Raw genomic sequence first — 23680 nt, forward strand, 5'->3', positions numbered from 1 at the left:
TTTTAGTTTTCACTCCATAACTTTTACTCTTTCCATTTCTTTCTTTAGTGTCAATCTATTAGGTTGTTCCGAAAATAATGACCGAAACATAATTTTATTCTGGAAAAATTAACAATAGAAATATTTTGATTAGTCAAAGTATGAGCCGTTAACATCTATGCATCTCTGCTATCCATCAACGAGATTATTTATGCCTTGTTGATAAAAACTTATTGGCTTTGATGCTAAGAAATCTTTGAAAGTTGATTCTACCTCTGGTTTGGACCTGAAAGTTTTATCACTTAAAAACGTGTTTAAATGGTTTTTAAAATGGTAGTCAGTGGGTGAAAGATCAGGAGAATATGGAGGATGTGGTAAAGTTTTGCATCCCAAGTCTGTGAGCTTCCGCAGCGTCATTCTTGCAACATGTGGCTTTGCATTATGGTGGAGCAGAATTGGGGCACGCCGATTCACCAATGCAGGTCTCGTTTTTTGCAAGTGAGCATTCATTTCAGCGAGTTGATTGCAGCAAACCTCTGCTGTAATGCTCTGATTGGCTTTCAGAAAGCTCTAGTGGACAACACTGTCTGCAAACCACCAGACAGTCACCATAATCTTTTGCTGGTGCAACTTTGGCTTTGGGGAATGTTTGGGGGACTCATCACGATCAAGCCATTGACCTGATCGTTTATGGTTATCATAAAGGATCCACTTTTCGTCACAAGTGACTATTCGGTCAAGAAAAGGATCATTTGGTGTTTCGCAGAAATAGCATCGAGCACACTTCAAAACACCGAACTTTTGATTTTCATTGAACTCATGGAGTACCCATTTATCGAGCTTTTTCACCTTACCAATCTTCTGCAAATTGCGTGAAATCGTTGCAATACCGACACCAAGTGCCTGAGACATGTCTCTGCCACGTTGACGTGGGTTTTGTTCTACAATTGCTTTCAATTGTTCATTGTCAAGACTGCATAGTCGTCCGCTACCTTTTTCATCTTCAAGGCTCTCACCACCACCACTACGGAATTTTTGAAACTACCTTCGTACTGTGCGATCACTTGTGGACCCCTCTCCCCATGCTCTGCTGATAGTGGCAGCAGTTTGGGAGGCATTGTGCCCAAGCTTGAACTCATGCAAGAAAAGTAAACGAAAGTCCTTTTTTGTCATGTTCATAATTAAGGGCGCCTATGCTTCAAGAATGTTTTCTGTCTGAAATAAGTAGAAAATTATTAAAGAGCATACATCAATTATTAAGTATATCGAAATTCACCTAAAATATAATTAAAATATTATGATAAAATTGCGTTTCAAAACTCAACACTTAGGGCGGCCATTATTTTAGGAACAACCTAATAGTAATGCTAATAATATTAACTGTGAATATCTCTTGAGTTTTTGATATTTATGTTTGCTTTTTGTTTTATATATACGAAGGGGTGCTGAAAAGTTCCTTGCTTTAAGGGTGTCACGAAAGGACTGGCTGGAGGCCCAATCTTCCGAGTTCTTTTACAAAGCTTAGAAAACTGAAGGACCGCTGCAATAAGTGTGTGAATCTGAGAGGGGATTATGTTGGATAAAATCATAATTAACTGGTCCTCCTGTATTTTCTTTCACTAAAAGCCGGGAACTTTTCAGTATCCCTCATATGTATATACATGTACATAAAATGTATATATGAATGTATGTATATTTTCCAATGTGTCCTCTACAAATCAGGCTTTGTAAACCAACTGAAGGCCCATGAGAATCAACGATCACAAAAAGATGGTATGGCAACACTACCGGCGCCTACAGGTCCCACTACATGTTCGATCTGCACCATGACATACAAAACCAGTCCTAGTCTAATACTCCGCCTAAAGGGTCATCAACAATTGTCACAAACTAATGAAATTAATTCTTTGCTGACATAAGGTCACATGTGGCACATGTGTTTAATACACTGTAAGTCATTGGCTGGTTTGAAAAGCCATATCCGTGCACATGCAAGGATGAAAGTAAATCAGAACAATCAGACTGAATGTGAGATGGCTGTCATCTGACAGGATGAAGCAATCATATGTACACACACACACACACACACACACACACACACACAAACACACACACATACATACATACATACATACATACATAAACATACATTCATAAACACCAACTCAAGGAATACTGGAATATTGCCATCAAAATGTCTGTCAAATGTAAACATAACAGGCCAGATATTGTTGTTTGGGACAGAGGGGCAAAGGTATATATCCATCATAGAGGTCAGCTGCCCTGCAGATATAAATATCTTGTAGTGAAACCTCTCTCTCGGGTATTTATTTACGAATGATAACGTAGCAGCTAACATCTAGCCTTCGGCCGCTTGGACCCTGTTGTGTCCATCACCCAGATTGGCTCTTATTTGCGCGGCATTTGTCACCAGTTCTGTTTCGCGCCAGGGTGCATACCGACCTATCGTAGCCTTCTGTTAAGGTCACGTGATAGAGTGTTTTCTGCTGTTTCCGGAGCCCCTTTTTATCTATAAATAGCCTTGCTTCATCTACGCCAGTTTGTCTCGATTTTAGACCTCTCACAGGTCTAGTCGTAGACCACACACAGAACACAGCTCCAGCCAGTTTCTAGCGACGACGTCAACACCACCGATCTACTGTCTACTACAATGTCGTTGCCAGCGCCAACACCACCACCAGAGTACACGCACCAACAGCAACCGCGGTTCCGTCTCAACACTGTTTGCGTGGATTGTTTCCACCTCGAAAATACTAGCCAGAAACAACCTGCGAGAATCTTCTGTACCAAGTAACCGGTCGCAGCATCGACGCTCAACTTCACACACAACATGTGACACCTCAGTTCTGCTATTCAGCCATGACCTCTTGTGTACAGACATTCTACCTACTGTGTAACTCTTCTATGAACTGGTACTTTCTTATCTTTATGTTCAGGACTCTTATAATCTGTTACAGACACTTACTCTGTGCTTTGTATTTCTCATTCACTCAGACACATTATTGTATACATACTCTTGTACAAGAAGGCCTGTCTTATGTATTGTTTTGTTTATATTGCCGCATGCACGCACACACAGACACACAGATGACTACCCTAATAAACTTACTCTCTCTATATATCTAACGGTTGTGTCTCATCTCTCTTTCTTTTGCTGGCACTTGCTCGCATCTCACATGCGAGGCCTCTTATGTTATATTACATGTTTTGTGGCGACCGTGCGACCCGTTAAAAGGAGCCTGTTTCTACACGTCGCTATTCTCCTTTGGTTTGCACGGTCGTTCTCTACAATCTCTTTGAAAATCAAAGAGAAAGAGGATATTTATGGACAACTGCTTCGAAACCTCCAGCTTCTATATCCATACTATGAATTCATATTCATACCAATAATAATTAAAGCACTAGGTTTTGTTAGTAAATGCTTGAAGGAGAATCTGAATAAACTGGGATTTTCAGAAAGAGAAATTGACCGGCTAATTCGCACATTACAAGTGCAATCTGTGAGTGAAACAGTAAAAATATGCAAGACTTTTCTCAAGTTCCAAATGTGAATTTGTCTCTGTTAACTACATCCCTAAGATGAAGCCTTGTATCTTTGTTGGAAACCGGCTCCATTAGCAGTGGAAGATTTATAATGTAATACTTCGACCGTGCGAACCAAAGGAGATGGCGACGTAGACGGTAAAGGCTCCTTTTTACCATGTCGCACGGTCGAACACAAAACAAAGATATATATAAGATGATAGAAGGCTCGTTGTAAGAGAGATACGAGCCATTGTGCCAGTAAAAGAACTTAGGACAAACTCAACCGTTAGATATATAATGAGAATAAATTTATTTAACTGAGTGAAACTGTTTGTCTGTGCGTGCGTGCATGCGACATATAAAATTAAGACAGTAGATAAATCAGACCTTTGTGTACAAGAGAAGGTATACATACAACAATGTGAAGTGACGGACAGTCATATAAGCAATAGTATGTATACAATATGTGAGTGTACAAGTGTGCGTGTGGATGAGAGGAAACACAGAACATAGTAAGAGTGTCTGTAACAGACTGTAAAAGGTCTTAAAACACTGAGATAGAGAAAAACTAGTTCGTATAAGAGTTAGACAAGATTTAGAATGTTCATACGCAAGAAGTTGTAGCCAAGGAGCAGAGCTGTAGTATCACACTATGTGTGTTGAGCGTCGAATGCTGTGACCTGTGTTACCTGGTATAGTATATTCTAGCTGGTTAGTTCTGACTGTTGTTCGTGAGTGGAAACTCCACTCATACAGTGAAGATAAAACCGCTCTTGTTGATGTTGGTGTTGCTGGCGACGACAAAGGTAGACAGTACATTGGTGGTGAAGACGTCAGCGCTGGAACTGGCTGTAACTGTGTTCTGTTTGTGTGGTCAACGACCAGACTTGTGAGAGATCTGCAATCGAAGACGGTATGTGTGTGGTCAGCGACCAGACCTGTGAGAAATCTGAAATCGAAGACATGTGTGTGGTCAGCGACCAGACCTGTGAGAAATCTGAAATCGAAGACATGTGTGTGGTCAACGACCAGACCTGTGAGAGATCTAGAATCGAAGACGATTGCCGTCGTTGGATCGGGCATATTTATAGGCAAAAAAGGGCTCACCGGAAACCCAGTAAAACTCTCTATCACGTGACTTTATCTAAAGCCACGATTGGATGTAATGCCCCCTTAGCAAGCAGAACATGGAGACAATTGCCGCGCAAAAATAAGAACCAACCAAGATTAGCAGCTTCGTTATCATTTGTGATTGAATGCCCGAGAGAGGTTTCACTACAATATTAATTAAAAAATAGAAGAGAATGCATACATACTATTCTATTCTATTCTATTCTATACCATACTATACAGTATTATTATAGGTCTTATTTAGCCGATTTTATCAATCGGTTTTTATACACGTGTTAGGTTGCAACTTAAGACGGTGTTCATCAGAAGGGCTCATGAAAAGTAAGGATTTACTTTTTTTATAATAGCCCTTCTGATGAACGCTGTCTTAGGTTACCTAACTCGTATGCGAAACCGATTAGTAAAATCCGCTAAAATGGATCTGTAATACTGTATCTTTAAACAAACATAACATACCGATGTTTTTCCTGATTTATGGGTTTTTAGACGGCGATAAAAAACGTGTGTGTGTGTGTGTTGTTTTTCTTGACTAGAAATTAATCATTAAAGCTAATAATTCAATCTCTTCACTACATTTGTAATTTTAATAGAAAAAATATTAGCTCACTACATCATGTTAGTCTTACTATATATCTTTAATACAGAAGACGTCCCTGGGAATTTTTTTTTTTTTTTTTATCATCGCCGTCCCCACTATTAGCTATATTAGTAAATTACGCGTCATGTCGCTTGTTTGTGTGAGAATGTTTGCTCCTGTTAAAAGTGCTAGTTGAGTGTCAGTAGTAGATTTGCTAATGTTAAACTGTTATTAGTAGTCTGTGCACTAAAGATAGTGCTCTTCCTAGGTTATTGCCTTAAGTTAGCTGTAATTTAACAATTTTAAACGGTTAACATACACCAAAATGTTATCTTGCTCCACATCTAAATAATTGTGACGAAGTGAATGACCTTACTTTACACTTCTTTACCCACCAAACGATAGTTACTTGTTTGTCACAATCAGAGATAAAAATAAATAAAATAAAATAAAATAGCACGTCCAAAGAAATAATCTTCCAATCTTAATCTTTTTATTACTATTATTAATTTTAAGAAGGCGGTGAGCTGGGAGAATCGTTAGCGCGCCGGACAAAACTGCTTAGTGGCATGTTCCCCGACTCTTTACGTCTTCCGCTCAAATCTCGCTGAGATCAACATAGTTTTTTATCCTTTCAGAGTCGATGCAATTGACTATCACCCGCCCACAAAATTTCAGGCTTTTGCATAAAGTGAAATGGATTATCAATACTGAGGTAGCGGTGAGCAGGTTGAATCGCTGTAGTGAGTACGCCGGTCAAAAATACTTAGCGACATTTCAGCCGTCTTGACGTTCTCAGTTCAGATTCCGCAAAGGTTGACTTCGCCTTTCATCCTCTCGGAATTGATAAAATGAGTCCCAGTTGAATACTGAGGTCAATGTAATCGCCTTACATCTTCTCCCGAAATTCCTGGGCTTGTGCCAAAGTTTGAAACCATCATTGATTTTGTGAGGGGGCGAGCTGGAAGAATCGTTAGCGCGTCAGACAAAAATTCTTAACGGCATTTTTTCCGACCCTTTATTTTCTGAGCTCAAATCTCGCCAAGGATGACTTTGCCTTTCATCTCTTCGGAATCGATGAAATAAGTACCAATCGAGTACTGGGGTCGATGCAATCGAATATCTTCTTCCCCCAAAATTTCAGACCTTGTGCATATAGTAGAAAGAATTATTAACTTTGAGAAAACTGCGAACTAAGCAGCATTTCTTCCGACTCTTCATGTTCTGAGTTCAAGTCCCGCTCAAATCGACTTTGCCTATCACTCCTTTGGAAGTCGATAAAATACAGTAGCAATCAAATATTAGGATCCATATAATCGATCATAATTTTCTTCCTCGACATTGCTGGCTTTGCGCCAAAATTTGAAATATTAAAATCTTTTAAATATTTAAATTTTTTTAAGGCAGCGAGGTCAGCTTTGCCTCTGATCCCTTCGGGGTCGATATAATCTACTTACCCGCTCCCCCGCCTTAAAATTGCTGGGCTTGGATTATTTTTATTATTTTATTTCGTGTTTTACACACACACACACACATATATATATATATATATTTATATATATATATTTATATATATATATATATATATATATATATATATATATATATATATATATATATATATATATATATATATATAACATTAATTAACGTCATAGTTGCGGTTATCTTCTCTTAGTTATGTTTGTTGCTCACTTGGTGGGAGAGCTAATTACGGACAATAATTATCTCCCTTGGCATAACAACCCGACGCTTTCGAGTTATCCTGTTTACATTTGAACTATGGGCAATGTTTCCTCTTATCTTGGCCACAGATTATTTGAGTCTGGTGTCAAAAGGAAACGAGAATTTATATTAGAAGACAATGAAACGGATTTAGACATTCCAAAAAGGTAATACAAAACATTTGGTTAATAATTTCATTTAACTTTACCATCCATATTATTGTCATTCTTTCGAGTGTTTGGCTGTTGTTGTTGTTATTTGCTCCCCCCCTTTCTCTGTGACATCATCATATTTGACGCACAAATCCCCCCCCCCCCTTAACGTTTATTATACTCCAAATCTTAACGTTTATCGTACTCCAAATCCACGTATATACAACGTAGATGTATCTAAAATACACACTGTTTAACATGCGTCGACATTTGGCTGTAAAGAACGAAATGAATCACTTTTTTGTTTTTAATTATTTTCTTCAAGTGTCTATTAAAGTTCTTTTTCTTAATTATATCTAAACAAATATTTCTGCTCACAATTGTTTACATTTTGATATCGACAGTTAATATGATATTAATAAATCCAAATCGATTTTACCTTAGTACAACTTCTCACCTGGCTGCTAGAATTAATATTTAAATGATGGTTAATGTTTTGAGGTGTTAAAAAATAATGAAAGCAAAAGCGTTGTATATTTCCCTTTTAATCAACACCCTTTATGTCGTATCTTACTATTATAATTGATTCAAAGTCCAGTTTCTCGCGACTTAACACTTATTATAATTAAACTAACGTTTGGACATTTCATTTTAATAACATTGCGATGGCAATACATATGTAACCCAGTGGTTGATTGAGAGATATCACGAAGATTTCACCTTCATGTTATAAACCTTTAAGTAATCACCCTGTTGTGACCTATCCTTCTCCGAGCTATTGACCACTCCGAAAGTGCGAGAATTTAAGGAAGTGACTCTGAAAGTCGAACCTGTACTACCCAACTCGATTATTCATTTGTAGGTACAACGTCCATCCATGCTGGAATGTTTGGGTTTTGTTTATTGTTGAACGATGTTAATTCTTAACATAAACAAATGATTTGTAAACACTGAGTGATGGTAGCTTGATTTACGTACGGCCGTGGAAGAACAGCTGTTTTTAGCTTTAATTGGTGTAGAAAGGAAGATTGTTCATTAGCAGTTTTCAGTCGAAATTTCTTTTAATCTCAAGTCAACCATCGTTGAACAGACTTATCAAAAACATAGAAATGTAGTCCTGCCGAGGACTACATTATATAAAGTGTTCTTTTCTTTTCTAAAGATGGTAGTGTGTGGCTTGAGAAAAATTTAGCTGCTTTTTCTAGCATGTCGAATGACTACGTAGAGGCTCTCTCTTCACAGCAATAGAAACTATATTTCAAATTCTCGTTGAAAAAGTAAACAAAAGCAAACAGGTAAATAATTTATGGGTCGTAGTAAAACTTTTAGCTGTCAAAAGTACAACAGTTGATTTGAGGTGATCGGAACTTCCACGTAATTTTCATTAAACCGTTATTGCAAATATGTAATATGTCAATCGATCGAGCTGAAACATTATAGGACTATAATTTCTCCTCAGTTGTTCTCTGATAAAAATTGCTAGCCGTTTAGAAGGGGTGTTTAGAGGTGGGGTATCACGAGCAACTTTTCGAAGCCGGAAGCACTTTGGTTCCATGCAGTATAGAAGTGGTACTTATTTGATATAATGTTTTGCACACAGTTATCTGTTGTGTGTACGTGCCATTTTACACACACACACACACACACACACATACATACATACGCACACACATATTTTATCCTTTACTCGTTTTAGTCTGACTGTGGCTATGCTGGGGCACTGCCTTGAAGGTTTTTTTTTTAGTCGAACAAATCGACCACAGAACTTCTTTTTTTTAGCCTAATACTTATTCTATCGGTCTCTTTTGCCGAACCGTTGAGTTACGGGGAGATAAACACACCAACACCGATTGTGAAGCGGCGGTGGGGTACAAACATACACACATATAGGCGCAGGAGTGGCCGTGTGGTAAGTAGCTTGCTTACCAACCACACGGTTCCGGGTTCAGTCCCACTGCGTGGCATCTTGGGTAAGTGTCTTCAACTATAGCTTCGGGCGGACCAAAGCCTTGTGAGTGGATTTGGTAGACGGAAACTGAAAGAAGCCTGTCGTATGTATGTGTGTGTGTGTGTTTGTCTCTCCGATGCTGGTATGTTTACGTCTCCATAACTTAACAGTTTGGCAAAAGAGACCAATAGAATAAGTATTAGGCTTACAAAGAATAAGTCCTGGGGTCGATTGGCTCTAAAGACGGTGCTCCAGCATGGCCACAGTCAAATGACTGAAACAGGTAAAAGAATAAAAGAATACAATTGGCTTCTTTCAGTTTCCATCTACCAAATCCACTCACAAGCATTTGGTTGACCTGAGGCCATAGTAGAAAAGGTGCCATGCAGTGGGACTGAAAACGGAACCAGGTGATTGGGAAGCAAGCTTCTTACCACACAGCCATAAAACATGTACCATATGTAGGCTAGCATTGGTTTTTACTGAATATATTTATTATTAGCAGAAAGAAATATTTGGTAAACACAGATCATGCAAATGTCATAATATAGCATCAGACTAATGGATTGAGTTATATGAGCTATTAAAAAAAATTTTTTTTTATAAATATAAACTATATATAAGAGGAATCAGTTCTAAAGTGCAAGAGAGGAGACTGTACTGGTGTATACGAAAGATGATAGTTAAGTGAGAAAATGCCAAGTGGATGCAATATATGGAAGAGAGAGACAAAAAACAATATAGGTTGAAGGAAGGATTTGAGCTCAGAACGTACAGAGCCAAAAGAAATGCTCAGCCTTTTAGCACTCAGATTAATGCTTATTAACTCATATTGTTTTGAATTAAACATGCATTATCATGTTGCTTCAAGATTTCAATGATGTGATTGTTTATTTTTTAGAATGACATAGGTTCGGTGTGAGAGGCTGGATCTGGCCAATTTGGACATAAAACTAATAGGATATTTCGGCCAGATATGGCCAGTTTAAATGCTAAAGGGTCAAAGCATTTTGTCTGACAAGCTAATGTTTTTGTTAGCTTGTTACCATAATAATAATAATCCTTTCTTTTATAGACACAAGGCCTGAAATTTTGGGGGAGGGGGTAAGTAGATTATATCAACCCCAGTGCTCAACAGGTACTTATTTTATTGACCTTGAAAAAATGAAAGGCAAAGTCAACCTCGGCAAAATGCTACTAAGCATTTTGTTCATGTGCTAATGATTCTGCCAGCTCACTGCCTTAATTATTATTTATTAAGGTTTGTGTGTCTGTGTTTGTCCCCCAACATCATTTAACAGCCGATACTGATGTGTTTATGTCCCCGTAACTTAGCGGTTTGGCAAAAGAGACCGATAGAATAAGTATTAGGCTTACAAAGAATAAGTCCTGGGGTCGATTTGCTCGACTAAAGGCGGTGCTCCAGCATGGCCACAGTCAAATGACTGAAACAAGTAAAAGAGTAAATTATAGCCAGCACAGATGTAGAGATAACTTTTACCATTTCAGCCAGCCATATCTGGCCCAAACATTCTACATATCTTATGTTCAAATCAGCCAGATCCAGCTTCTCCCGCCAACCCTACAATGTCATTCTAAAAATAAACACTCATATCATTGATATCTCAAAGCTACAAGTTTAATACATGATTAATTCAAAACAATATGAATAAATAAGTATTACATTTAACAGAGTAATCTGAACGCTAAAGGGTTAATAAATGATGAAAAGTGCACTGCTAACACAGTAGAACATGGTATTGACTTGTAACAATGTTTAATATACTTTGCAGTATATTATGGTTGCATAACAAAATACTGTGTCCCTACAAGTCATTAATAATAATGTTAGAAATTGAGAAATAACAAGACCTAATGAGGGAGTTGAAGAGGCTGTGGAAGGCAGAGGTGACTATTATTCTTATGGTAATCAATGCACTTGGCACAACACTCAAACTGCTAACTGCAAGGCTGAAAGGTATTAAAATTCAGACTAGTGGTATTGACCAGCAGGAAAGTGCAATCATGTATTACTCTCTTTACTCTTTTACTTGTTTCAGTCATTTGACTGTGGCCATGCTGGAGCACCACCTTTAGTCGAGCAAATCAACCCCAGGACTTATTCTTTGTAAGCCTAGTACTTATTCTATCGGTCTCTTTTGCTGAACCGCTAAGTTATGGGGGACGTAAACACACCAGCATCGGTTGTCAAGCGATGTTGTGGGGGACAAACACAGACACACATATATACATATATACGACGGGCTTCTTTCAGTTTCCATCTACCAAATCCACTCACAAGGCTTTGGTCGGCCCGAGGCTATAGTAGAAGACACTTGCACAAGGTGCCACACAGTGTGTCTGAATCCGGAACCATGTGGTTCGAAAGCAAGCCACTTACCACACAGCCACTCCTGCGCCTTTTTCTGTAAGAATCCTAAGAAAGATTCTTTAGATTTGAAGAGATTTGTTGTCACCAAACCTCAAGATAACATTTGTACTAACTAATATTGTCTGTAATAACTTCAATGATAACCCTTCCTAATTTTGGGACAAGGCCAGCAATTTTAGAGGAAGAGGTAAATTGGTTACTTCGAAATCTGTGTTCAACTGGTACTTATTTTATTGACCCTGAAAGGTTGAAAAGCGAAGTTGGCCCTGACAGAATTTGAACTCTGAACATAAAGAGCCAAAAGAAATGCTGCAAAGCATTTTGTCTGGCACAGTTACAATTTGCCTGCTCACCATCTCATTAATAATAATAATTCTACTAAAGTCACAAGGCCTGAAAGTTCGGGGTAGGGGGCTTGTTTATTACATCAACCCCAGTGTTCACTGGTACTTGTTTTATTGACCCTGTAAAGAGAAGAGGCAAAATCAACCTTGAGAGAATTTGAACTCAGAACATAAAGGCTGATGAAATGCTACTAAACATTTTGTCTGGCATGCTAGCAATTCTTCCAGGTCAATGCCTTTGTGTAATAATAATGCTTTCAAATTTTGGCATAAGGCGAGCAATTTTGAGGCAGGGATCTAATCAAATCACATTGACCCCCAGTGTTCAACTGGTACTTATTTTATTGACCCCAAAATATGAAAGGCAGAGTCACCCTCAGCAGAATGTGAACTGAGAATGTTGTTGTTGTTGTTGGCACTCTGTCGCTTACGACATCGAGGGTTCCAGTTGATCCGATCAACGGAACAGCTTGCTCATGAAATTAACGTGCAAGTGGCTGAGCACTCCACAGACACGTGTACCCTTAACATAGTTCTCAGGGATATTCAGTGTGACAAGGCTGACCCTTTGAATTACAGGCACAACAGAAACAGGAAGTAAGAGTGAGAGAAAGTTGTGATGAAAGAGTACAGCAGGGTTCGCCACCATCCCCTGCCGGAGCCTCGTGGAGCTTTAGGTGTTTGCGCTCAATAAACACTCACAACGCCCGGTCTGGGAATCGAAACCGCGATCCTATGACCGCGAGACTGCTGCCCCAACCACTGGGCCATTGCGCCTCCACAGCTGAGAATGTAAAGACAGATGAAATGCCACAAAGCATTTTGTCTGGTATGCTAACAATTCTGCCAGATTGCTGTCTTTATAATAATAAACCAATAATTATGAAATAATTCTTTCTACTATAGGCACAAGGCCTGAAATTTTGGTTGAGTGGGTTAGTTGATTACATCAAATCCAGTACTTCAGTAGTAGTTATTTTATCAACCTTGAACAGGTGAAAGGCAAACTTCAGTAGAATTTGAACTCAGAACCTACAAAGCTGGAAGAAATGTCATTAAGCATTTAGTCTGGTATACCTGCAATTGTGCCAGTTTGCCAATGGCAATGATTAGTGTAATATCCTGATTTTACTATGTTTGTAATTAATCAATTTATGTTCAGAAAAACATTTATTTTTCTGCTTTCATTCAGATATGTATTAGTTGACAGAAATAAATAGGTGCAGGCTGTGTGGTAAGTAACTTGTTTACCAACCACATGGTTCCGGGTTCAATTCCATTGCATGGCACCTTGGGCAAGTGTCTTCTACTATAGCCTCGGGCCAACCAAAGCCTTGTGAGTGGATGTAGTAGACGGAAACTGAAAGAAGCCTGTATATACATATATATACATGTATGTTTGTGTGTCTGTGTTTGTCCCCCAACATCGCTTGACAACCGATGGTGGTGTGTTTACGTCCCCGTAGCTTAGCGGTTCGGCAAAAGAGACCGATAGAATAAGTACCAGGCTTCCAAAGAATAAGTCCTGGCGTCGATTAACTCGACTAAAAAGGCGGTGCTCCAGCATGGCCACAGTCAAATGACTGAAAGAAGTAAAAGAGTAAACCACATCATCAAAATCTTGTAGCTACAAGTCAATGCAGGATTAATTTAAAACAATGTGAATGCAAAGGGGTTAAAGTGTGTTAGGAGAGATTTGGCTTGTAAGTTGGGTTGGTTAAGTAACCACCTAGAATCTTCTTCCGTGGACCCCCATATTGTTTGAAATCATCATCATTTTAATGTCTGCTTTTTCCATGCTTGCAAGAGTCAGAGAAAAGTATGTGGAGCCAGAGTTGTTACAGCTGGATACCATTTCTGGTACCACTCACAAGGCTTTGGTTGGCCCGAGGCTATAGTAGAAGACACTTGCCCAAGGTGCCATGCAATGGAATTGAACCCGGAACCATGTGGTTGGTAAACAAGTTACTTACCACACACGGAATTTTGTTGAGGTGGATTTTTCCACAACTGGACAATCTTCCTGTTGCCAATCCTCACCTGTTTCCAAGTGAGGTAATATTTTTCTCATGGTCAGTTCATGTACTTCCTTTTTTGACCACAGTACTTACTGTCTTTTTTTTTTTAAAGTCTGGTACTTATTCTAACATTCTTTTTTGCTTAACCACTAAGTTACAGGGACATAAACACACCCGCACTGGTTGTCAAGTGGTAGTGGGGCACAACACAGACACAAAGTCACGCACACATAAAACAGGCTTCTTTCAGTTTCCATCCACCAAATCAACTCATAAGGCTTTGGTCAGCCCTAGGTTGTAGTGTGATCTCAGGTGAAGGTATAAGGAAATGATAAGTAAGAAGGGAGTATAGAAGGAATAAGAGAGATAGAAAGGGTTATGACAGGGTCGAGAAGAAAGGGGGGATGAATAGAGTTGAAAAGGGTGATAGGGTAGGTCTGAGGCTGTCCAAGGTGTGAAAAGAAGGGGACAAGAAGGGAGCAATGGAGAGGAATATATATATGTACACACACACACACATAGCCAGTGGCGAGCTGGCAGAAACGTTAGCACGCCGGGCGAAATGCTTAGCAGTATTTCATCTGCCGCTACGTTCTGAGTTCAAATTCCGCCGAGGTTGACTTTGCCTTTCATCCTTTCAGGGTCGATTAAATAAGTACTAGTTACGCACTGGGGTCGATATAATCGACTTAATCCGTTTGTCTGTCCTTGTTTGTCCCCTCTGTGTGTAGCCCCTTGTGGGTAGTACAGAAATAACACACATATATTGTAAAAAGTGAAAATAGTTTTCATATGTGTAGTCGTATTGGTGAAGGAGTTGGTGTAGCTAATTCACCATTGTTATTGCTTTAACATCCACTTTTCTTGCATGAGTAAAACGGAATTTTGTTGAGGTGGATTTTTCCACAACTGGACAATCTTCCTGTTGCCAATCCTCACCTGTTTCCAAGTGAGGTAATATTTTTCTCATGGTCAGTCCATGTACTTCCTTTTTTGACCACAGTACTTACTGTCTTTTTTTTTTTAAAGTCTGGTACTTATTCTAACATTCTTTTTTGCTTAACCACTAAGTTACAGGGACATAAACACTCCCGCACTGGTTGTCAAGTGGTAGTGGGGCACAACACAGACACAAAGTCACGCACACATAAAACAGGCTTCTTTCAGTTTCCATCCACCAAATCAACTCATAAGGCTTTGGTCAGCCCTAGGTTGTAGTAGAAGACACTTGCCCAAGATATCATGCAATGAGACTGAACCCTGAACTATGTGGTTAGGAAGCAAACTTCTTACCTCACAGCCTTCCTTATATCTTTCATAGAAGATTGGACACAGACACCACTTGCATGATGGTGACACTCATTTACAGCTATCACATGATGTCAAGCCAAGGAGATAGTAACGCACAAGCACACTCACTCACCCTCTCCAATCCTCAGTCCACTCCCCATCACATCTTCACCATTCTCTCTCTCTCTCTCTCTCTCTCTCTCTCTCTCTCTCTCTCTCTCTTCACTCTCCCCTCCACACACACACACACCTGAGGCAGCCATGTTTCCTCTCTAACGTAATTTTTCTGTTCCTCAATACTAGTCTCCAACTCAGCTGAGGGGTTGTTTGTCCTGCAAGTTACTTGGTGACCCCGCCATTGCTAGTGCCATCCAGTACACTCTATAAAAGTACCCAGTACACTCTATAAAGTGCAACCACTTTACAGATTGTTAGAAATCACACCTAGTCATAGACACTATGCCAAAACAGACAACAGAGATTGGTGCAGTCTTCTGACTTGCCAATTCCTGTGGAGCTGTCTGACCCATGCCAGCATGGAAAACAGATGTTAAAAGAGGAGGATAATGATGATAATATGTGTGTGTGTGTGTGTTCCCATGCTACCGTATTTGCCCCCACCTCTCCAACTCCACCCTCCTCGCAGGCACCTATCATCATCCCAATCACATCACCAAGTCCTTTACCTGCACTTCCAGTAATGTCATTTACTGCATCTCCTGCTCTTACCTGTACATCTGCCAAACAGGATGCCACTTGGCTGACCGGTTTGCGGAGCACCTCCGAGACATCCAACTCAGCAACAACACCCTGATCTCATGCCATTTCTGCTCTACCAGTCATTCACCACAACATCTGTCTGTGTTTGGATTGTCTTTGCACAGGGGCCATCTGGACTCCCACCTTCGGAGAATTAATCTTCTCTCTTCACTCCTTTGCGCCACATAGGCTCGACTCTCCCCTCATCTCTTTATCTGACTCCTCCCTCTCTTCATCTGACATCTACTTTCTCTCTTCACTCCTACCCACCTCTCTTCCTCATAACTTTCACACACACACACACACACACACACCCAGACTTGTCAAAATCACTTCACTACTACCCATCTCCTCTCTTCCTTGTTACCCCCACCCCATCACCCCACTCCACACCACACACCATCATCCACCCACACCCACACAATCTCCAATAACGTCACCACACATACCACTATATGAGCACCAACATGTTACAGACACCCACACACGTACACACACATGCATACACTCACACACACAACCAGACTTGTCAAAGACTTGACAAAGTCACTGACCCCTATTCATACACACACACTTGCACATTCATACACAACATTGTCACACGCACACACACCTTCAGTTGGGGGTCACTGTCACTTTATTATCTCCCTTTCTTCCAACCTCTTCTTTCAAACTCCTTCTCTAATCAGTCACCATGCTTGACCGCTAAATCTACAGTTTTGCAACCTTTCATTTTATCATATAATTCGCCCAACGCCCCTGGGAGGCACATTATAGACTTTTATTGAAATCCAATTAGCCTATTATTGAACTGGATGTTCATGTCACATATATGCAAAGTTTCATGAATATTGGTTCAGTGGTTTAAGCACTAAGTTGGTAACAGACAGACAAACAGAAATTGCCATTTATATACAAGATATATATATATATTTTCACAGACATGTCTATGTGGTAAGCAGCTTGCTTCCCAACCACATGGTTCCAGGTTCAGCCCCACTGCATGGCACCTTGGGCAAGTGTTATATAAATGTATATATATTTATGTCTTTATGTCTGTGTTTGTCCCCCACCACTGCTTGACAACCAGTGAAAGTGTGTCTACATCCCTGTAATTTTGGGGTTCAGCAAAAGAGACTGAGAGAATGAGTACTAGGCTTTAAAAAAAAAATTAGTCCTGGAGTTGATTTGTTTAATTAAAACCCTTCAAGGTGGTGCTCCAGTATGGACACTGTCAAATAACTGAAACAAATAAGAAATGATATATATATATATATATATATGTATTGAAATATACAGATATGGAAATATTTTATTCTCAAATATATAATAATAATAATGCTGAATAGCATAAATAAGATAGAACATCCTTATCATCATCATCATCATCATCGTTTAGCGTCCGCTTTCCATACTAGCATGGGTTGGACGATTTGACTGAGGACTGGTGAACCGGATGGCTACACCAGGCTCCAATCTGATTTGGCAGAGTTTCTACAGCTGGATGCCCTTCCCAACGCCAACCACTCAGAGAGTGTAGTGGGTGCTTTTACGTGCTACCGGCACGAAGGCCAGTCAGGCGGTACTGGCAGCGGCCACGCTCAAAATGGTGTATTTTACGTGCCACCTGCACAGAAACCATTCCAGCGGCACTGGCATGATCTCGCTCGAATGTCTTTACACATGCCACCAGCATAAGTGCCAGGAAGGCGACGCTGGGCACAGATGCCATCACAATTTCGCTTTCGCTTGCCCCAACAGGTCTTATATTGCAGAAAAATTTGTTAGTGGCCAGCCATGAGATGTATATATGTATGTATGTATACAATGGGCTTCTTTCAGTTTCTGTCTGCCAAATTCACTCACAGGGTTTCAGTCGGCCTGGAGCTATAGCAGAAGATACCCAGGATGACACACAGTGGAACTGACACCTGGAACAATGTGGTTGGGAAGTAAACTTCTTACCACACAGCCATGCCTGCACCTATAATTGCTTATTTAAAAAAAAGGTTGTGGTTCCTGATTAGTGTCAAAGAGGAAGTGGTTAAGAACTGAGAGAGGGGCCAGCAAGATAGCATTCAGGACATGATGAAAAATGTAAGAGAGCAAATAAACTTTAAATCAGTGGTTCTCAACCAGAGTCCATATGGCCCCTGAGGGTCCATATAAGATTTTTGGGGATTCACACAGCAAAATAATAAATTCAGGATCCACAACAGTATTTTAAGAGCTCCTGAAAAATTTTTGCTTTGGATGTATGTATTGCAAGAAACAGCTATGTTTGTTTCTCTAACATTTTACATAGTTCAATCTACAGAAGTTAATGTGTGAAAAGTGGAGGTGCAATGGCCCAGTGATTAGGGCAGCGGACTCGCCGTCATAGGATCGCGGTTTCGATACCCAGACCGGGCATTGTGAGTGTTTATTGAGCGAAAACACCTAAAGCTCCACGAGGCTCCGGTAGGGGATGGTAGCGAACCCTGCTGTACTCTTTCACCACAACTTTCTCTCACTCTTATTTCCTGTTTCTGTTGTGCCTGTGATTCAAAGGGCCAGCCTTGTCACACTGTGTCACGCTGAATATCCCCGAGAACTACGTTAAGGGTACACGTGTCTGTGGAGTGCTCAGCCACTTGCACGTTAATTTCACGAGCAGGCTGTTCCGTTGATCGGATCAACTGGAACCCTCAACGTCGTAAGCGACGGAATGCCAACAACAACAACAACAACAATAAAATGTGTGAAAAACAAAATGGGAATTTTGAAAGAAGTTTCTATAAAACTAGTTTTTAAACATAGAATGGCTATGGGTGTCCACCAGAGTAAAATAGTAATCAGAGGATTCCATAGATTAAAAAATGGTTGAGGTTCCCAGCTTTAGATGGAAGACATGTGGAGCAAGAAAGTTTTTGGATATAATAGGAAATAAAAGTATCTCAGCTACTACAAAATATAGTAGCAGTACCTCATTACAGCAACATGTTAGTTTGGTAGCTGTGGCAGACCTTCACATAATCACAATCACAGTTAGTACAATCATGATGTATTCACAAGTCAGCATTCTGCTAATTACTATTCTAAAATTACTATGTTATGGCATTTACTTAGTTCCTCTTTATCTCTGTCTGATGAACTGCCAATTCTATATAATTTTCTTCTCTATTGTCCAAAAAAAACCATTACTGGTCCTAAATGCTAATGCTAACTTTACAATCTGCACACTCTAACTGAGCTCGCAAATAACTTGCTATTTAGACAAAAATAAAATGAGAAATAGATTTAATTTATGAGTTTGTTCACTCCCTAAACACATCGTTAAGAGAAAGGTCACCGATGGATGGTGAGTGTGTCAGAATGACCAAATAAAAATAAATTAAAAAAATGTTTTAAGGAGTGGCTGTGTGGTAAGTAGCTTGCTTACCAACGACATGGTTCTGGGTTCAGTCCCACTGCGTGGCACCTTGGGCAAGTGTCTTCTACTATAGCCTCGGGCCGACCAAAGCTTTGTGAGTGGATTTGGTAGACGGAAACTGAAAGAAGCCTGTCATATATATGTATGTATATATATGTGTGTGTGTGTGTGTATATTTGTGTGTCTGTGTTTGTCCCCCCCCCCACCCAACTTCGCTTGACAACCGATGGTGGTGTGTTTACGTCCCCGTAACTTAGCGGTTCGGCAAAAAGAGGCCGAAAGAATAAGTACTAGGCTTACAAAGAATAAGCTCTGGGGTCGATTTGCTCGACTAAAGGCGGTACTCCAGCATGGCCACAGTCAAATTACTGAAACAAGTAAAAAAAAAAAAAGAGTATCTTGTATTTTTTAATTATCTTTTATTGGTTTCAGTCATTAGACTGTGGCCATGCTGGGGCACTGCATTGAAGAATTTTTAGTCGAATGAATTGACCCCAGTACTTACTTATTTTTTTAAAAGTCTGTTACTTATTCTATCATTCTCTTTCACCAAACCACTAAGTTACAGGGACATAAACACATCAGCACCAGTTGTCAAGCACTGGTGGGGGGCAACAAAGACACACACATAAAGCAGGTTTCTTTTACTTTCTGTCTACGAAATCCACTCACAAGGCTTTGGTTGGCCCAAGGTTACAGTAGAAGACACTTGCCCAAGGTGCCGCACAGTGAGACTGAACCTATGTGGTTAGGAAGCAAACCTCTTACTTCACAGCCCTTCTTATATCTTGTATAATTTCCTTTTTTTTGTAATAAGTCTGTGTTTGTCCCCCCACCGTCGCTTGACAACCAATGTTGGTGTGTTTATGTCCTCGTAACTTAGTAGTTTGGCAAAAGAGACCAATAGAATAAGTATTAGGCTTACAAAGAATAAGTCCTCAAGTCGATTTGTTTGACTAAAGACGGTGTCCAGCATGGCCACTTTCAAATGGCTGAAACAAATAAAAGAATAATAATGACAATTCTAATTTTGGCACAAGGCCTGCAATTTTGAGAGGAGAGATAAGTTGATTACATCAATCCTGGTGCCCAGTGAATACATATTTTATCAACCCTGAAAGGATGAAAGGTAAAGTTGTCCTCAAAGGCATTTAAACTCAGACCATAAAGTCACTAAGCATCTTTCTGACATTCTAATGAATCTACCATTTCACCATCTATAATAATAATAATAATAATAATAACAATAATAATAATCCTTTCTACTAAAGGCACAAGGCCTGAAATTTTGCAGGAAGGCACTAGTTGATCACATCAACCCCAAAAGGATGAAAGGCAAAGTCAACCTCAGCAGAATTTGAACTCAGAACATAAAGACGGACTGAAATGTTACTAAGCAGTCTGCCTGGCATGCTGACAATTCTGCCAGCTCGCCACCTTAGTTATAATAATAATAATAATAATAATAATAATAATAATCGTTTCTAATATAGGCACAAGGCCTGAAATTTTAGGGGTGGGGATAGTGATTACATCGACCCTGGTCCTCAACTGGTACTTATTTTACTGACCCCGATAGGATGAATGGCAAAGTCGACCCAGATGGAATTGGAACTCGGAATGTAAGGACAGACTAATGATTCTGCCAGCTCACCACCTTAACAGTAATAATAATAATAATAATACCAGGCTTACCATCCCTACAAGAAGTGCAAAAAATCGTGTTAACTGGAACAACTCATGTACTGAGAAGAGCATTATTGCTGTGAAAACAACATCCATTCATGAATTTATTTATTTATTAATTTTTTTTTTTAAATACATATTTTACCTGTGAATTTGCCTGTGTAAACTGGGAATGCATACAATGAGCTTCTCTGCCCTAGGTGTACGGAAAACACTCGGCAAGAAATGGAAGAAAATTTGAAGAAAGAAGAAAAAAAAACAACATAATAATAATAATAATGGTTTCAAATTTTGGCACAAGGCCAGCAGTTTCCAGGGAGGAGATAAGTCAATTACATCGACTCCGGTGTTCAACTGGTACTTATTTTATTGATCCTGAAAGAGTGAAAAGCAGAATGGACCTCAGCAGAATTTGAACTCAGAACACAAAGACGTATGAAAGGCTTCTTAACATTTTGCCCAGTATGTTGATAATCCTACCAGCTTGACAGTAATAATGATAATCCTCTCTGCTACAGGCACAAGGCTTGAAATTTTTTTTTTCGGGGGTGGGGGGAGGAAAAGTGGATTAAATCAATCCCCAGTGCATAACTGGTACCTATTTCATCAACCCTGAAAAACTTGCCCCTGCTGGTGCCATGAACTGGAATTTTCCAAGTACAGACTCTTTACCATTCTGGGGTCAAATCCTCCATGGTCAACTTTGCTTTTCATTGTTTCAGGAGTGAATATAATAAAATACTAATCAAATACTGGAGTCTGATTACATTATCTGTTTTTAGCTTTTATCTTTTACTTGTTTCAGTCATTGGACTGCGGCCATGCTGGAGTAGTTATATTTATTAAAAAAAAATTTTTTAAGCCTGATCCTTATTGTATCGGTGGAGGTATGTGGCTTAATGGTTAGGGTATTGGAGTCATGATTGTAAGATTATGGTTTCAATTCCTGGACCAGGTGATGCATTGTGTTCTTGAGCAAAACACTTCATTTCATGTTGCTCTACTCCACTCAGCTGGCAAAAATGAGTAATCCTGTGACAGACCGGTGTCCCGTCCAGGTGGGGAATTTATACACCATGGAAACCGTGAAACCAGACCTTAATAGTTAACATGACTTAGGAAGGAACTTTACTCTTTACTACTTATTGTATCAGTCTCTTTTGCCAGACGACTAGGTTACAAGGATGTAACCACACCGACACAGGTTGTCAAACAGTGGAGGAGGACAGACACTGAAACAAAGGCACATACACACATGTACAATGGGATTCTTTCAGTTTCTATCTATTAAATCCACTCACAAGGCTTTGGTCCACCTGAAGCTGTTATAAAAGACACTTGTCCAAGGTGCCATGTAGTAGGACTGAACCTGGAACGATATGGTCGGGAAGCAAATTTCTCATTATACAGGTATACCTTTCCTCAAATTGCTAGCTGTGTAATTAAGAAGTTTGTTTCCCAACCACATGATTCCAGGTTCAGTCCCACTGCATGGTGCCTTGGGCAAGTGTCTTTTATTATAGCCCCAAGTCAACCAAAGCTTTCTGACTTCATTCAGTTGATGGAAACTGAAAGTGTATATGTACGTGAGTGTGTGTATGTTTGTGTCTCCTTGTTTTCATATCATGTACTTGTTGTAAATGAATGTCATTCATATCCAGTTTTCTGTGAAAACATGTCTGACCATGGGGAAATATAACCTTGCTGGAAAACATGTGAGGGTTGGTGACAGGAAAGGCATCCAACCATAAAATGTTTCTTAAATATGTTCCTATCCAACCCATGCTAGCCTGGAAAATTACACTAAAGTCTCAGTATTTCATCTGTATCACTAATACAACTCCATCATTTGCTGTCACATTAAAGGGTAAAGACCTCCCCTCCCACTTCAGTCATGATTGACCATGGGATAGCACCTAGAAAGTTTTCCTCCAAAGCACTAGTCCAGGCAAGGTTGTTTATGGAAGTGCCCCATGCATACTAGCCTTCCAACTCCATGCCAAGGGAAAGGCAAAGGCCAGTACAACTTGGCACCAGTTACATCACAACTCATTTCTACAGCTGAGTGAATTGGAGCAACACAAAATAAAGTGTTTTGTTCAAGAACACAACACACAGCCCAGTCCAGGAATTGAATTCACTACCTCATGATTGTGAGCCTGATGCTCTTACTGAGCCATATTAACAATTTGCATAAGTTTAATATTTATAATAAAATATAAATTCCATTAATCTTTTTGTTCTTCTGCTTTCAGACGAAGGTTGAAATCTACAACGAAACATATTTATGATACTCTTTTTGTAAATGGGCAAGGCAGTGATATCACAATCAAAGCATTGGGTCAAGAATGGCGCCTACACAAAATGTATATAAGTCAAGTAAGTAACTCTTTGTGTTCACTGTTGTGAACTCAGTGTCTTTGATTTTAGTTTTTTTTAATTGTGGCTGTTTGATTAAGAATCTTGTTTCTCAACAATATGGTTTTTGTGTGCAACACCTTGAGTAAGTGTCTTCAGCTATAGCCTTGGGTCGACCAAAGCTGTGTGAGTGAATTTGGTAGATGGAAGCTGAAAGTGATGGAAATCATCATCATCATCATCATCGTTTAACGTCCGCTTTCCATGCTAGCATGGGTTGGACGATTTGACTGAGGACTGGTGAAACCGGATGGCAACACTAGGCTCCAATCTAATTTGGCAGAGTTTCTACAGCTGGATGCC

The 23680-nt window shown here is 39.7% G+C and overlaps 1 protein-coding gene across 1 annotated transcript in view; it reads left to right on the forward strand.

The window, feature by feature from the left end:
- The first annotated feature begins 6940 nt into the window (after window positions 1–6940).
- LOC106883468 (germ cell-less protein-like 1) overlaps window positions 6941–23680 on the forward strand; it is a 49585-nt gene continuing 32845 nt past the window's right edge. The window contains exons 1-2 of the mRNA XM_052978260.2: window positions 6941–7125; window positions 23215–23338. Of these exons, the coding sequence (XP_052834220.1) occupies window positions 7016–7125; window positions 23215–23338 (234 nt within the window). The 5' untranslated portion in view covers window positions 6941–7015. The remainder of the gene's footprint in view (window positions 7126–23214; window positions 23339–23680) is intronic.

Source organism: Octopus bimaculoides, chromosome 2 (genome assembly GCF_046866305.1).
Source record: "Octopus bimaculoides isolate indiv1 chromosome 2, ASM4686630v1, whole genome shotgun sequence".
NCBI lineage: Eukaryota > Metazoa > Mollusca > Cephalopoda > Octopoda > Octopodidae > Octopus > Octopus bimaculoides.